This window comes from Grus americana, chromosome 2 (assembly GCF_028858705.1).
Source record: "Grus americana isolate bGruAme1 chromosome 2, bGruAme1.mat, whole genome shotgun sequence".
NCBI lineage: Eukaryota > Metazoa > Chordata > Aves > Gruiformes > Gruidae > Grus > Grus americana.
This window is the reverse complement of record NC_072853.1, coordinates 96353755-96369082: the sequence shown is the minus strand read 5'-3', so window position 1 is coordinate 96369082 and position 15328 is coordinate 96353755. Positions and strand designations below refer to the sequence as shown.

The window sequence follows — 15328 nt, the reverse complement described above, 5'->3', positions numbered from 1 at the left end:
CCCAGTTCCAGTTCTTTGAAATTCCTCCTTTTTAAATGTCTTGATCCTCACCTGCTCCTTAATGGGTTGAAACCACTGTTGAAAAAGACCACCAAAAATAGGTGGTTTTCCATAAGAAACAGAATGATAGGTACAAAAAAAAAGTTATTTTATCTGTAACATGTTAAATTAAAAAAAAATATTAGTAATATCTAATAAAAAATGAACTACAAAACTACAAAAGGAATGGAAGGGGCAGGATATACTTTAGGAATGCAAAGGGGACAATGGTAAGGTATAGCAGGAGTCTGGATAAGAGAGGTCCCAAATGACTGAAAGGATTGGGAAAATGGCAGAATTGGTGATGAACATGAAGAAAACCATGAGCTGTAAGCCCCTGTGGCAGGGCAATTACTTTAATCACATGACACTTGAGGAAGTAGCAATTATCTGAAATGCAGAAAGGGGAAATCTGAGTAGGAAGGCTGGGAATACAGTAGAGCACTACTACCAGTGCCTGAGACCAGGTGGAGGCTAATATTAAGGGGTAAAAAACCCTGCGGACTTGGAACAGATTCTACCACATCAACAGAGAGACAGGAAATGAAGAGGACTCACCACCAGGTACACCAGGAGTTCTCAGCTAAGCAGGAGGGGAATAAAAGGCATAAAATCTCAAAAGGAACAAGAGGGTCTCCAGACGCTGTCCTTCAGGCTGTTTGGGTCTTAAGTTTATCAGTGTTGTAATTACCTGCTTTTTAAAATATTTGCTTTAGAGGTAAGAACACTTCCATTCTGTAGCAGTTTTGCAATAGGGATACAGAGTTGTAGACAAACACATCAGTTTTTCCACTGACTTTCAGTCTCAATGTTTCCTCAAGGGACTGCTGCAAAACAGGTATACAGTAGATGAGAATTACTAATAAGATACACAAACTATAGGAAACATTAACCTTATCTGAAAACAAGCATAGACAGCATATCAGAGACCAAAGCATCCTGCTGTGTTAGCATTCTTGAGTAGTACCACAAGTCATCTTTAAGCTCTCATTCTTTCATCTGCAAATGAGTGACCTCTTGAGTCACAATTAATTCTGAGTTCTTGTTTCTTTCAGATTATTCCTGGAAAAGCAAAGCTGCTCATGTTCAGTTACCAGGTCCTACTTTCAATTCAGCAGCAAAAAACATGAATATTTTAACTCGCCCACCAACAATTCAGCCAGTACATGGAAGAACAGACTGGGTGGCCAAATATGGAGGAAACAGATGAGATCTATACAGGATGGCATTTTCTGTGAGCTGTGTTCAGTTCTCCTGCACTGGAAACCTGAAATGCCTGTTGTGTTCTATTACCTGTATAATACATGCAATACCACATAAAATACTGGCTATAAAGTAGGACTTACTGAAGTATTGTATCACACATTGCCAAAACTACTGAGAAGTAGATTTCACTCGACATTTTTCTATAGATGGATCTCCTATCCTTGTACTCTTAAAACAACTGCTATGGTTGTTTGCGCAGTACGACATCCACTATTGGCATAGGCTTGAAGTGCACAAGCAGCTAGAAGCAGGGTTAAGGCAGAGCAGCACCAGGCTTTCAGGTATTGGGCTGATTCCTTATCAGAAAGATGAAAGCACAGATCGGGTTTGGTGAAGAATACCAGGCTCTCAAACAAGGATTTCAGAACTCACTTGTACCTAAGAGTTCCTTAGGGTCTGTAATATGCAAATATTCATGATAGCAATGAGAACTGAACTCCTTGTAGTAGGACATAAGCAATCCACTATGACTACTACTCAAGGATGGTCTAAAGACTTGGCCCATGTACGGCTACAGAATGATACAGCAATATTGGAAAATAGCTAAACAAGTACTGAATCCTAGACTTACCTCAGTGAGCTGTAGTGAAGTCTAAAAAATTAGATTCTACTGCTATAATTAACTTATGACCACTTTTGGTCAAAGATCTGTGGAGATTTACATCTGTCACAGTGATATTTTCAGGAGCCTGAATCACTGCAGTCTGTCAGTCATTTAAAGGGTGAATTAGCCAAAAAGGCATAAATTATCGGTAAATTCCTGTTTCTGCATGTCTTTATTGAGTGATCAAACTAAACTACAGAAGTTGAGTAAGCTACGTGAGGGAGGATATTGGGCTGTTCGTTGCTTTCTGGTTTAGATCTTAAAGGCTGACTTGGGTCCCTGAAAACACAGACAAACTTTAATAATACAATACCTCACTGTTTATATGCTCATTCAGTACTTTCCCTGGCTTCTATGTTAAGTTTTATAGTAATACCCCGCAAAGGACCTTGCAATGTACAATAAATTGTTTTTAGGATGTTGATCTAGGCTACTTCTGTTAACAGCCATGTTTAGAATACATGCTTTAGACTTATTAGTTATGTTAAACCTGCCATTTTAAAGAGTACATTCTTTAAAAATGTAAAGCTGTTAATGATTACTTTAAGTGTTGTAAAAGAGAAATGTATTTGTATGGCTTTTATAACTGCATATAAAAATTTAAATTCCTGTTGTTGACCTAATGTGCCATAATATATGGGTTACGTTAACTTACTGGAAGTCAGTTTAATCTAAAACAGTTGTACCAAAAAGTCGAGTATTTTGTTATGAAAATTGTACCTAAAGAAAATGCCACTTTAATACTGGAAGAGCTATATAGGGATAGGAATATCTGGTTAGTAATGCATTAGAGACTTTAATTCAATTGGCCTAGGCTTAAGTATGTGTCATTCCCTTAGTACTAACAGATGTCCCTATGCTATCTAAGTGCATCTTAATTTATCTGTATAATATACCTGTAACTGGCTATGGCAATGAAGGATGACCCCAGACTTTTTATAGCAGGCATAAATGCACTGGATTTATAATTTAAAAAAAAAAAAACAAAACAACCCCCAAGAGAAAGGAATCGCCCATCGCTAGTACAATATGCCAGCAACTTAGTTAAAATCACAGTCTGTTCCAGGAATTAACTAATAATGTGGCCGTAGCTCACATGTCCATAAGTCACCTAGAGCAGAAAAATAAATAGGTACTATTTATGGCACTAAATATGGCTAGAAGAAACATGCTTTCCTTACAAATGCTAATAAACACTGAAACTGCTTTGACATAACCATAACAGCCTTTACTTGTCCATAATCAAAGCATGACAAATGTTAAGAAATTATTCTTGTAAACAGCAAGAAAAAACTCCGATTCATCAATACATATGGAACTGTTAGTGCAGAAATTAATTTCTTGAGCATTGGATGCTCAGGATGCAATATACACTGGTAAAGTTCCAAGGGGATAAAAAGTACATCAGGCTCAAGCTTTTCTCTCCTCCCTTTGTCTGGATTGCCACTGTTTCTCCTAAACGTGAAAAGTGGAAACACCAAGTTCTACCAGCAGTTCTCAATTCAAGCTACTGCTTTCCAAAGCTCATGAAACAGCAGCAACGCTTAACACTTTGGTCTAAGAGTTTAAAGGCTTATCAGTGGGATTCCCTGCTTTCCATTGTCTTTATTCTATTAAAGGACAATTGCAGCCCAAATTTGCAAGTTACCTGATTTGAGACCAGCGTTATATAATTAGAAAACTGCTGGATCACGGCTGGTCTTAGTTTATCCCAGGAGATGCATCTATGTTTGCATCTTCCACAGAAGACAACTGCTTCAAAAGCAACATGAAGAGGCAAATAACCCATACGGTAGTTTAAAGAGAAGTATCTTAAATGCAAATATCTGGCTTACTAACCTTTTCAAGCTAGAGCAAAGACATTCAGATACCTGCCCACCAACGCAGGGCCACAGCCTGGGATGAGGCACTTCCCTCGCTGCCCCTGCTCAGGCCAGCTCTGACCCAGATTGTGTGGCCTAGGACAGAGCTGCCGAGACCCTGGCCCTTGCCAGAGCCGTGCCGTGACTGTGCCCGGGCTGATCTGGAACCCAACCTGCTTGACTTGGCATCCTGGCTTGATGTCAGCGCTGCCTCATCACTGTGAGTCTCACAGCACAGCGCTGCTGGCAGAGCCTGGCTGCTGCCACCCGGCTAGCTCTGTGCCTCCTGCTCAGGCAGTGCCGGGTCACTTTGGTGCCACAAGGAAGGAGGGAAGGAAGATCACAAGATGTCACCCCCCTGCTAAGGTACTAGCCTGATATTTAGAGAACTTTCGGCAGCTCCAGAGTCTCACCAATCTAACAGATCAATCCCTCTGCTTCCATCTCTCCCAGTACCAGCCACCAAAGAAGAATGATTGAAGAAATCGAAGCTCAGGATCTGTGCAGAAAGGGACGTAAGTTAAATGAGACCAGAACAGGGATACGTTACAATCCACATGTAACTCCCAGGATTATTTCTGTATGGCAGGTTTATATTTAGAATGATTTGGGGCATCAAGGGAACCAAGTGAGGACAAAGACTGATCAACTGAGCCCTTCAGTCTTTAAATAAACTTTCATACAGCATTTTTCAAATCTAAAACAGATGATTCCCCTCAGAAAAAATAAAATACTTCAATATAACACTTGTCTGAATCTGTGGTGTGTATGCTTTTGTTCTCTACACCTCCCCCCAGTTCATGGGATTTTTAGATTTACAAATCACTAGATTCAGGGAATAGAATAGAGATTATTTATACAATTCATGTTTGCAAATATATCCAGACACCCTGCGGAAAAGGCACCAAAATGTATCAATCCAGATGAACAATTAAAAAAAAAATAGTTCTGTAAAATGCAAAAGTTTGTAATAATAATTTGTTGGTTTATTTAGAATAACATTTTAATTCTCATGAAATGCAAGAGCTATGCCTACAATTCAGCATTATCTAATAAAGCCTATTTTTGATTTATGAATAATAATCTGTAAAAGTGAAATGAATAACATTTAGCTGGGCACTTTTGCTTACAAGTAATTGCAAGTAACAGGTTTGCATTCATTGCATTGCAGCAGAACCTTGACAGCCTGCTCCCTGATTATGTTTTGTGCTACCACCAGGTTCTAATGCGCAGTGCGGGGAGAACAGAGTCCCTGACTGACAAACATACTGGCTGGATAAACTGGCAGGGAAGCGGAAAGGGAGAGGTAATGTAATAAGCGTGTTCGTTGTATTAATTACTAGTGATAAATTGGCAACTCCTTTCCCCTTGTTTTAGAGGTATAGATGATTTTAGAGTGACAAGTCCAGATGTATATTTAAGCTCAATCCTGCAACTGTCCGTACACAAATGCCAAGAGGCCTTTGCCCACAGCAAGTTGCAGGACCAGAAGCTGAACTAATGCTATACTCATGTTTTCCTGTTTGTTAAGACAAATACCGTTTTGGAAGACATAGCAAGGGCTCTCCACATCGGTCCTTTAAAGACACAACCCACATGCATTAGGATATGAAGAATACAATGCACAGACAGCAGCACCTTTTCTGCTTTTGTGTGGCGCGTTTAGGCAGTTGCACTTTCAGGCTTCTCAGTTGCGTATCTTCAAGTGACTGGACGCAGACTTACGGCTTAAGAGGCTTTTCCATGATCTGCAATCCAAGCCGTCCAACCATCAATAAACTGTTGAACAGAATAGTTATTATTAAAAAAAAGGGGAGGGGGAGGCAAAAATCCCACAAAGAACATTGACATGGTATCATTTAGCTGAACTCCACCGTAAGATTTCATTTTTCACAGAACTCACCACGTGACATTTTTAAAACAATATAATCCACAACTAAGTTAAATGCCTATTCAAAAATCCAGAGAAGAACAAAAGACAGGTAACTACCTGGCACCAGCAATTATCCCAGGCATTGCTTTTCTGGAGTTGTAAAATCTCATTCCCATAACAGCAGACAGAGTCCCAGAGGCCACTGTCAAAAAGAAGGCCGGTCAGAACCACGTGAAATAGAAACACCAGCGCAGCACCACAACGCTTGGACATTTAGCAGTGCCAACCCGACAGGCCCACGTCTACAGACAGGAATGCCTCCCTCCTCTCCACACAAACATTTTACTTCTTTTTGTTACACAGCAGAGCTGTTGTGAGCTTCTCGGCAGCTTTGGTAAGCACGCTCCACCACTCATTAGAAGCGAGTAGATCTCATCAGGGTTGAGACCACTGTCTGACTGCCCACAACCTCCAGTCCTCTCAGCAGATCACCAACTCTCTCTCAGTTTCTCCTTGTTTGCAGAAGATTGTTTCCTTGAATACAGATAGGCTCAAAACTGCCAGAAAGCTGGGACGGTGACAAAGTTCACAACGTGGAAGGCAAATATTCTTACGGTTCCCCTTTCTCTCTGACATTCTGAACTAAATACTACAGCTAGAAATAAAACAACCCCACCTGAATATATGAATTAACAAACAGAAAACAATCTAAGGGATCAAACTGAAAGAGTGACTAACATTTTAAACATTATTCCAAATTATTTAATCTCTAAGTCTGCAAAAAAAATCCCATCAATATTCACGTAAGTTACACGGCCACTGTTTCTTCGAAGAAAGGCAGGTGGAGGTACTGTATACCTTTCTCCAAAGCTTCAAGTTTGCTTGCATCAGACAGGGCAAAAGGTATTCTAAAGATAATCTGTCCAGGTTCTTTTTCTGGATTTCTACCCTTGATGTACTGCAATCAACCCAAAGCTCAGCAGGAGCCACAACTGCACATCGCAGCAGGGCTGAGGAGGAATGGATGAATAAAGAGCTGTACTAGACAGGGACACAATACCGCTTTCAAGAGGCCCCCTTGAAAGCACTACTCACACCACATCAGGACATAAGGAAGCTGCTCATCTTTCTGTCATGGCACTGACTAAAAACTCATGCCAGAGGTGCACAGCCACTCCCACGGCACGCCAGAGTGGAAGAGAAAGTTCACAAGAGGAAACTTTGCTTCTTACTGAGCTATGGTTTACATTTCATTCCTTAACTGACAAGGCAGTTTGGTCCTCTGTAGTATCTACCAGGGGCTTCGTAAAGCCTCACAGCACATTACACAAGGAGAATAGATCATTCCCTCCTTTGTTTTATATACTTAAGATTGTTTCTTCCACAGCATACGATACATTAAAACATATACTGCTCTTCTTCTGAGATGCTCGTGCAAACCAATATTCCATAAAGCCACATACTGCTTGTCACCATGCTTTCACTATTGCTAAAATGCCCACTCTGTGACCATAGACTAAAAATGCTGCTTCACAACCAAACCTTTTTCACATACATTTCCTGTGGCCACGTTAGTTTAACATGGCATCTTGTCTGGCAGAGGAGATGATAGGTATTGCTCACCAACTCCTGGCTTCCAAAAGGGCAACCAAAAGGAACCAGGTACCATGCTCTTACACAAATACCTCCTGGCTATGGGCAGGAGTTCCTGACACCACTTACAACATTTGTATAAATAAAAGAGCACAGAGAGACTGAAATGTGCTAGAAAAAGGGTTACTATTCCCGCTGCTACCTGTAGCGCTTCGTACTTGGGTGCCAAGCAAACTCACCGAGGGAAAGCCACACATTCTTTGGATCTTTGGACTGCTGGTAAGCACCTAGTCCTGCTAAACCACCGAAGAGAAGACCAGCCGCTAGAGAAGGGACGCTGCCTTGAATAAAACGAAAGATAAAGCAGTTAGCAAAAGAACACATATAAAGCTTAGTCTGCAAACCAAACAAAAGCACTCGCAAGTTTCTGTTACTAAAAAAATCTACAAAACCAATCTAAAGAAAAGATACTGGAGGGTTTTTTTTTTTTAATTAGTAAGATACTTTTCAGACCTCAGCCGAGCACCGTTTCCACGCAACAAGGATTTAGCACGGCTCCCCGGGGTCACTCCCCGCAGCGGACCGGGGCCCTGCGCCCGAGCTTCCCGCAGCCCCGGCTGAGGCGGCAGCCTCTCGCAGGGCGCTCGGAGGGCCGGCGGGGACCCCGCCAGCTCCCAGGGCGGCAGTCAAGCCCCTGAGGCCGGCCCGGCAGCGACACAGCCCTCCTTCCTTCCCTCCCTCCCGAAGCGCTCGGCCAGCCGCCCCCGGGCCGGGAGGGAGCGGAGGGCTGCCTGCGGGCAGGGCCGGGACACCCACCCCCACCCCGCCGCCGGCACCTACCTGCCTTGGCATAACCGACAACGCCGCCCGCCGCCACCAGCGCCGCGTAGCCGAAGCCCAGCCAGTCGTACTCCATCTGCGGGCAGAGCAGGCCGCGGTCAGCACCCAACCTCGCCCCGCCACCCCCCGCTCCGACCTTGGGCCGCCCTCCCCGCGGCAGCACCGCCTCCCCCGGAGGTCCCTCCCGCCCGCCGTGACGGGCACCCGGGGGAGGCCGCTCGCCTCGGCAGCTGCACGGCGCCTTGCAGTGACCGGTACGGGGCCTGCATCGCCGCGGCCCCCACGGGGCTGGCTGGGTGCGTGGGCTGCAGCGCGTCCCGATCCTGCGGTTCCGCGGGAGTAAAGATCTTGAATCACTGGTTACCGACACGGGCAAAACATGTTCGGCTTCGGGAGATTAATTTATTGCCGATTAATAGCACAGTAGGAAAGTCAGAAATAAAAGAAAATGAAACCACCTTTTCCCCTTCTTCCCAGGCTCAACATCACTCCGCTCTCCCAGAGGATGGGGGTGCAGTCAGTCCATAATGCCTCTTCTCCACTGCTTCTTCCCCCTCACGCTCTTCCCTTGCTCCAGCATGGGGTCTCTCCCACAGGAGACAGTCCTTCACAAACCACCCGAGCGTGGGTCCCCCACGGGGCCACAGATCCTGCCAGCAAACCTGCTCCAGTGCAGGCTCCTCTCTGTAGACTACAGCTTCCTTCAGGACATCCACCTGCTCTGGCTTGGGGTCCTCCATGGGCTGCAGGTGGATATCTGTCTCACCATTAACCTCCACAGGCTGCAGGTGGATATCTGCTCCACTGTAGTCCTCCATGGGCTGCAGAGGGACAGCCTGCCTCACCATGGTCTTCTCCAGGGGCTGCAGGGGAATCTCTGCTCCGGCGCCTGGAGCACCTCCTCTCCTTCCTTCTGCTCTGACCTGGGCGTCTGCAGAGTTGTTCCTCTCACATCTTCTCATTCCTCTCTCACAGCTGCTGCTGTGCAGTATTTTTACCCTTTCTTAAATACATTATCCCAGAGGCGCCAACAGTGTCTCTGACGGTCTCAGCTTTGGCCAGCAGTGGGTCTGTCTTGGAGCCGGCTGGAGCTGGCTCTGCCCAACATGAAGGCAGCTCCTGGTGTCTTCTGAAAGAAACCACCCCCTCAGCCCCCCACTACCACAACCTTGCCACATAAGCCAAATACAGATGTCAAAAGAAGGCATCTGGATTCCCCGGAAACGCTGCTGAGCACAGTGTGCACATGCTTAGTGATGGTAGTGATGTGCTATGGGGCACAATCTCCAGCACCGCGTGGAGCAGCCATCCTGGCACTGCACCGGACGCAATCCCAGCTCCTGAGGGAGGGTGCAGCTCTCCCACTCTGGGGCCGCAGAAGTGCCTGGGCTGGTTGGCTGGAGAGCAGCTTTTCAGGAAAGTCCTTGGGCATCCCAGGGTGTCACAAGAAGTTGCCCATGAGGCAGCAACACGCCCTTGCAGCACAGAAGGGAGACAGCGCCCTGGGCTGTGTTAGACAGGTTGATGGCGTTCATCCCTGTGCTCTGTGATGGGCCACAGACTGGAGTGCTGGGTCCAGTTCTAGGCTCACCAGTGCAAGGCAGACATGGACATACTGAAGCAGATCCAGCAAAGGGCTATGAGGATGGTTAAGGGCTTGGAGCATCTTTTGTACAAGAAGTGACTGAGAGAGCTGGGACTATTTAGCCTGGAGCAGAGGAGGCTCAGGTGCATCTTATCGATGCATATAAATATCTGATGGGGAAGAGTAAAGCAGATCGAGCCAGGGTCCTCTTAGTGGTACTCAACGACAGGACAAGGGGCCCAAGTTGAAACACAGGAAATTTCATTTAAACATAAGTAAAATAATTTTCATTATGAAGGTGGCCAAACACTGGAAGATGCACTCAGGCAGGCTGTGAAGTCTCCATCTGTGGAGATATTCGATACGCTACTGGACACAGCCCTGAGCAAGCTGACCTTGCTTTGAGATAGGGGAGGTGGGATTTCCAAGTGGCCAAGGCGGCCAACAGCATCCTGGCTTGTATCAGAAATGGTGTGGCCAGCAGGACTAGGGGAGTGATCATCCCCCTGCACTTGGCACTGGTGAGGCCGCACCTCACTGTGTTGTGTCCAGTTTTAGGCCTCTCACTACAAGGACATTGAGGTGATGGAGTGTGTCCAGAGAAGGGCAACAAAGCTGGTGAAGGATCTAGAGAACAAGCTTTATGAGGAGCGGCTGAGGGAACTGGGGTTGTTTAGCCTGGAGAAAAGGAGGCTGAGGGGAGACCTTATTGCTCTCTACAGCTCCCTGAAAGGAGGTTGTAGCCAGGTGGGTGTTGGTCTCTTCTCCCAAGTAAGAAGTGATAAGACAAGAGGAGACTGCCTCAAGTTGTGCCAGGGGAGGTTTAGTTTGGATATTAGGAAAAATTTCTTCACTGAAAGGATTGTCAAGCATTGGACCAGGCTGCCCAGGGAAGTGGTTGAGTCACCATCCCTGGAGGTATTTAAAAGACATGTAGATGTGGTGCTTAGGGACATGGTTTAGTGGTGGACTTGGCAGTGCTAGGTTAATGGTTGGACTTCATGATCTTAAACATCTTTTCCAACCTAAAGGATTCTATGACTCTCTGATTCTATGACTTGGTCGCCTCCAGAGGTCCCTTCCAACCTCAGAGGTCCATGATTCTGCGTGACACAGTCTCCATGAGACTGGTGGAAATTTCCCAGCTGATCTCTGCCTCCTTCCTTCCCAGCTGTGCTTTGAGAACTGAGCACTGAGGTTTGTGCTTGTGATGAGATCTTTCATGTATTTTACAGAAAGGAAAATATCATGAGGTCCACCTGACACAAGAAGCAAATTACCTTCTGACCCCTGGCAGAGCTTGTTCATTAATGTGTACCCAAAAGTTTACCAAACTTGGCAAGTTTCAAAGCCTGCCTGTAGGACAACACAAATGACCTGTCGATCATGCATTCTGCTTTATAGGGGGTTTTTCCCCCCTTAACTGCACTACTGATGGTAGCTGTGCTTTGGCATGGATATATTTGCAAAGAAAAAAAATCGGAAGATATGAAGCTTGCACGCTGCACACTGTGGTCAGACCTATTCCCTTGCAAGGCAATGAACTTTCCTCCTCACTTGCTTCCCTAAAAGACTTGGAAGAGGAGGTGTGCAGGCTGCACCTTTGTTCTATTGTATATGAATGGTTAAGGGATTAGCACAAACATATTTCGACCAAGAGAAAGTTAATACAGTTGTCAGGCTTTCACTAAACAAACAAAACAAAACAAGTTGCAGTTTTGTGAGCTCTATGGCAAACCAGCAGTTTGGCCCAGGTTATCTGGAAAAGAAGGCTTACACTGAAAGAATGACACCAAAACAGTACTTTTATCCTATTTAGCTTATCAACTCCTCACATTCTCAGTTCATTCTCTCATGTGCTGTGTTTTCCTTTTCCCTTCCTTGTTTTCCTTCTCCTTCCTCCTCCCCACTTTTGTCCTAAAGTTTTCTCTATCTTTTTGGTGTTCCTCCCCTTCCCCATGTTCTCTGGTCCCCCTTGTTGAGCTCCATATATCCTCTTAAGACTTCCTCTACAACCCTTAATAGTGGGTGCATGAAAAAGACTAAGACTGTGCATCACATTTGCAGAAGCTTGCTGTCTGTTGTGAAGACAACTTGATTTGCATTTTTGTGCCATTAGATGGACTGCAAATATTGATGGTTTTGGCACTTAGGGTTTGCAGTGGAGCTTGAAGCATCTAGCCGATATAGCGCTGTCTGCAATGACTTGCTGATCGAAACCAGGCTGGCTTCTTTGTTTAAAGCAGGACCTTTGCTTTTGGTTTGACATAACTAATCAGATCAGATAGTAAGGTTTACCTGTTACCTACTTAATGCCATTGTTTTGCCTTGAGCCCCTGTTTCTAGGCCTATTTCTAGTGCTTATTTCCAGCCTCTTCAGGTGCCCCTCCCAAAAAATGACATTCACACACCAGCCAGTTGTTTATCATTCCTACGAGTGAGCCTTGATGCTCACACAGCAAACCACCACGGGGCCACCTTAAAATTTCTGCTGGCAGTCACCAGCCATGAGCCAGCAGGATGTGCTAGGCAAAGACCTTTTCTTGGATGGTGCTCCCTTAGCACAAGTCTGAGTCATCCCTGGCTCTGGCGTGGGGAGAGGAAGGAGATGGCAAGCAAAACTGTAGCTATAGGGTGGGTGGCGCTGTGAACATGGAGCAATGAAAATCCACCTTCATTCAAATCCATTAAGAATGGATTTATTTGCAAAGGGTCAGCAAAAGCGCCTCTCAGGTGCTGAGTAATGCCAGTAAAACTTTTTTTTTTTAAGCCTTATGTGAAGATGTTATGTTCATTAGATATTTGTACGTTAACAGGCTGGTTCCTGGGCAAGGCTGAGGACGCTATTGTAATCCTTCACATCATGGCATAATGCTGTGGCTTAACCTCTGAATCAGTGTGTGCTAACGGGCAGATCTTGGCACTGTTCTCCATGGCAGTGGAGGAGCTGCAGCACCTGCAGCTTCTACTTAATCAGCAGCGCTTGTGCAGATGCCCGGTTTGCAGGCTCAAGCCCCGCTGTGAACACGGTGAGGCACAGCGCTGTGTCTTGCTCTTCTTGGACCCACTCTCGCAACTGTGCTCCCCGGGACTCTTTCAGAATTCCTGCAACCTGGCACGCGCTGCCGGACATTTTTGGCTGCTGCACACACCTCCGATGCTGCAGGCACACACAGAACATACGTCTTCCTTGGGGTGGGGGATATTTGGGTGTGTTTAGCCGAAAGGGAAATAGCGTGAAACTTGAAAGTCATTCACCATGGGGAACAGCAGACCTGTGGCCGTGCATGTTGTGTAAGCCTGAAACTGCAGCTCCTGCTGACATCGGCTGGCTCTGGGAAATGCATGGTCACAGGGTCTCCCTCCGTCTGCAGCAGCTTCACTCATCACCCCACGCTGAACGCTGACTGCACCAGCTCAGCCTGGTCTGCTGGCTTGGGACAGACCCTGGGAGCTAACTAGTGTCTCTGCTCGTGCATTAACTTCACGGTGCTGCACTGCGGGGTGGAAAACGAGCACCTGACGATGCCTACTGGACCTGAAGACATAGTGTGTCATAGGAAGATGAAAGCTTGGGAAGAAACTCTCAAGTCTCACATCCAGATACTTTAAAACCCTGTTGCACTTAATTTGAGACTTAGCAAGCACCAGCCCTGTCAGCTCATACGTCCCATTGCAAGCCCAACTACTATGCCGTAGAGCTGCACAGCAGAGCACTCCATGTCTTGCACGACTACCTACTTGCATTAATAGACCAATTAAACGAACCCTGATGATGAGGCCAAGATTTGTCCTAGGCTAAGATGACAGCAAACAAGGGGTGAAGCAAAGGTGGCGTCTCTTCCCTACTGACAGAAGGTGCATGTCCCCTCTTCCCTACCTCATCTATGGAGTAACAAAATAGGAATGCATGCTGCTTCTGGCTCATTTTTAATGTACCGAACCTCTGAGGTGCTAGGGAATGAAGGAAAAATGGTGCAGTATCTAGCAAAGGCGCAGAAGTTTGCAGGGTCTTGGAGCTGCTCGTAAAGCATCATATGATACATAAAAAAGTCCTTAATGTTAGGAATGAGGACTGTTGATTTTCATTCATAGGCGTAAAGCCTAACCTGAGATCCCAAAGTGGTGACAGCCTGTGCAGATGTACTTGTCATGACTTCAGGGCTTTGTCCAGTGGGGTCCTGAGCCCCCCCAAGAATGGAGACTGCACAGCCTCCCTGCGCAGCCTGGTCCTGTGCTCGTTTGACTGTCCTTGGAGCCAAAAGTCTGCAGCTGCACATGCGTTAAATCTTACAGTGATATTTTGGCTCCTTGGGCAGGGCGTATAAAAGTCTTTAGGAGTTCAATAAGCAGAAGGGCATCCAGTGGGTTGTCTAAGCAAGTCAAACTGACTTCAGTGGAAAGTCGGACCTGCTTGGAAATCCAGTTAGAGAGAACAAGTTCTTCACGTGCCCCGTCCTGGTCAGCTTCTCAGTGAGCAACTGAATAGACCCTCCTTAACGTCCTTTCTACCAGCCACCTCCTCCAGTTTTTCATCTCTCCCTGTCTTGTACTGCCGTTCCAAGTACTGCTAACACTGTTAGGTCACATTGGTTCAGATGCACTTCCTTCAGCTGCTAGAAGTTTTTCTGCTCCCTCTTTTATTTCCACATCACTTCGCAAATGGTGATTAACTGTAATGTACTTTATTTAAAAAAAAAAAAAAAAGAGGCTGATAAGGCAGGTGGTGTGCCCCAAAATCAGGCACACAATGAAAACAAATTAATTGACTTCCAGAAAAATGTAACATGGAGTAGCATTCATGAAAAAAACCCAACCCTCTAAATCATGGTTGGACAGAAATCTAGGTGTCTCAATAGGCTAACCAGCTGTGATGTTTTTCTGGGTTCTTTCTTAAATAGGTAATACAACCCAGTTTTACAATACCTGTATTTGTTCAGGCTTAGAGTACAACACCCTTTTATATCCACTGTTTCAAACTGCCAAGATTACTGCTTCTGCTGTTGGGTGATATTTTGCCACTTGCCTGTGGAGTCTGAGCGATGAAATGCAATCTTGTTTGTACTCCAGGCTACTTTAAATATTCACATAAAATTGTGAGAATGTCTTTATTTTATTTGGGACATTTCACTTTGGGGAATATTCAGCTCGATAAAACAAAGGGGGGGGGGGGGGGGCTGGTTCCAGACCTCTCAAGTTGGACACCCCAAAACTCCCTCTTTAAAAGAATGACTCTGACATACTTTTCTCTTCAGCTGCCACCACGGCAGCAAGTGAGCAAAGCCCTCTTCTTCTCCCCTCCCCAAAAAAATGAACAGGATTTCCACCAAAGTTCTGTTCTGGAGATAATTCTTGGTGCCTTTCTGCAGGAATCTGCGTTATTAAATGTTGGCAGGTATGAATGCAGAATAAGCTGACAGAAGCAGATCCTGCCTGTTCAGACCCTTCCCTGGGGGTTACCAGCTGTGCTTCAGGATGTCTGAATATGATGTGTTGTCATTTCTGAACTGCTGCAGGTTGCAATCCAGTTTCCTAAAAGACCATGAACTTAGCAATGGTTTAATAAAGTTGATGGTAAATCGCTGTTACTCAAGAGGTACTCTTTGAGCCATCTTTGCTTGTTCAGAAGAGAGGCGAGCAAGCAGCACATATTCTCCTTATATTCA

General features: G+C 45.5%; 2 protein-coding genes across 6 annotated transcripts in view; one reads left to right on the top strand and one right to left on the bottom strand.

Annotated features, from left to right (window-relative positions):
* MAK (male germ cell associated kinase) overlaps positions 1–2998 on the top strand; it is a 32951-nt gene extending 29953 nt beyond the window's left edge. For all 5 annotated transcript variants that reach the window (XM_054815938.1, XM_054815939.1, XM_054815937.1 and 2 more), the window contains one exon: positions 1095–2998. In XM_054815938.1, the coding sequence (XP_054671913.1) occupies positions 1095–1249 (155 nt within the window). In that variant the 3' untranslated portion in view covers positions 1250–2998. The remainder of the gene's footprint in view (positions 1–1094) is intronic.
* Positions 2999–3115: 117 nt separating this feature from the next.
* Positions 3116–8236, bottom strand: LOC129202668 (transmembrane protein 14C-like). Its single transcript, XM_054815942.1, has 4 exons — positions 8078–8236; positions 7477–7578; positions 5762–5846; positions 3116–5550 (listed from the first exon to the last, which is right to left on the bottom strand). The coding sequence occupies exons 1-4, from the start codon at positions 8151–8153 to the stop codon at positions 5493–5495; spliced, it is 321 nt and encodes a 106-aa protein (XP_054671917.1). The 5' UTR covers positions 8154–8236; the 3' UTR covers positions 3116–5492.
* Between the last annotated feature and the right edge of the window lie 7092 nt (positions 8237–15328).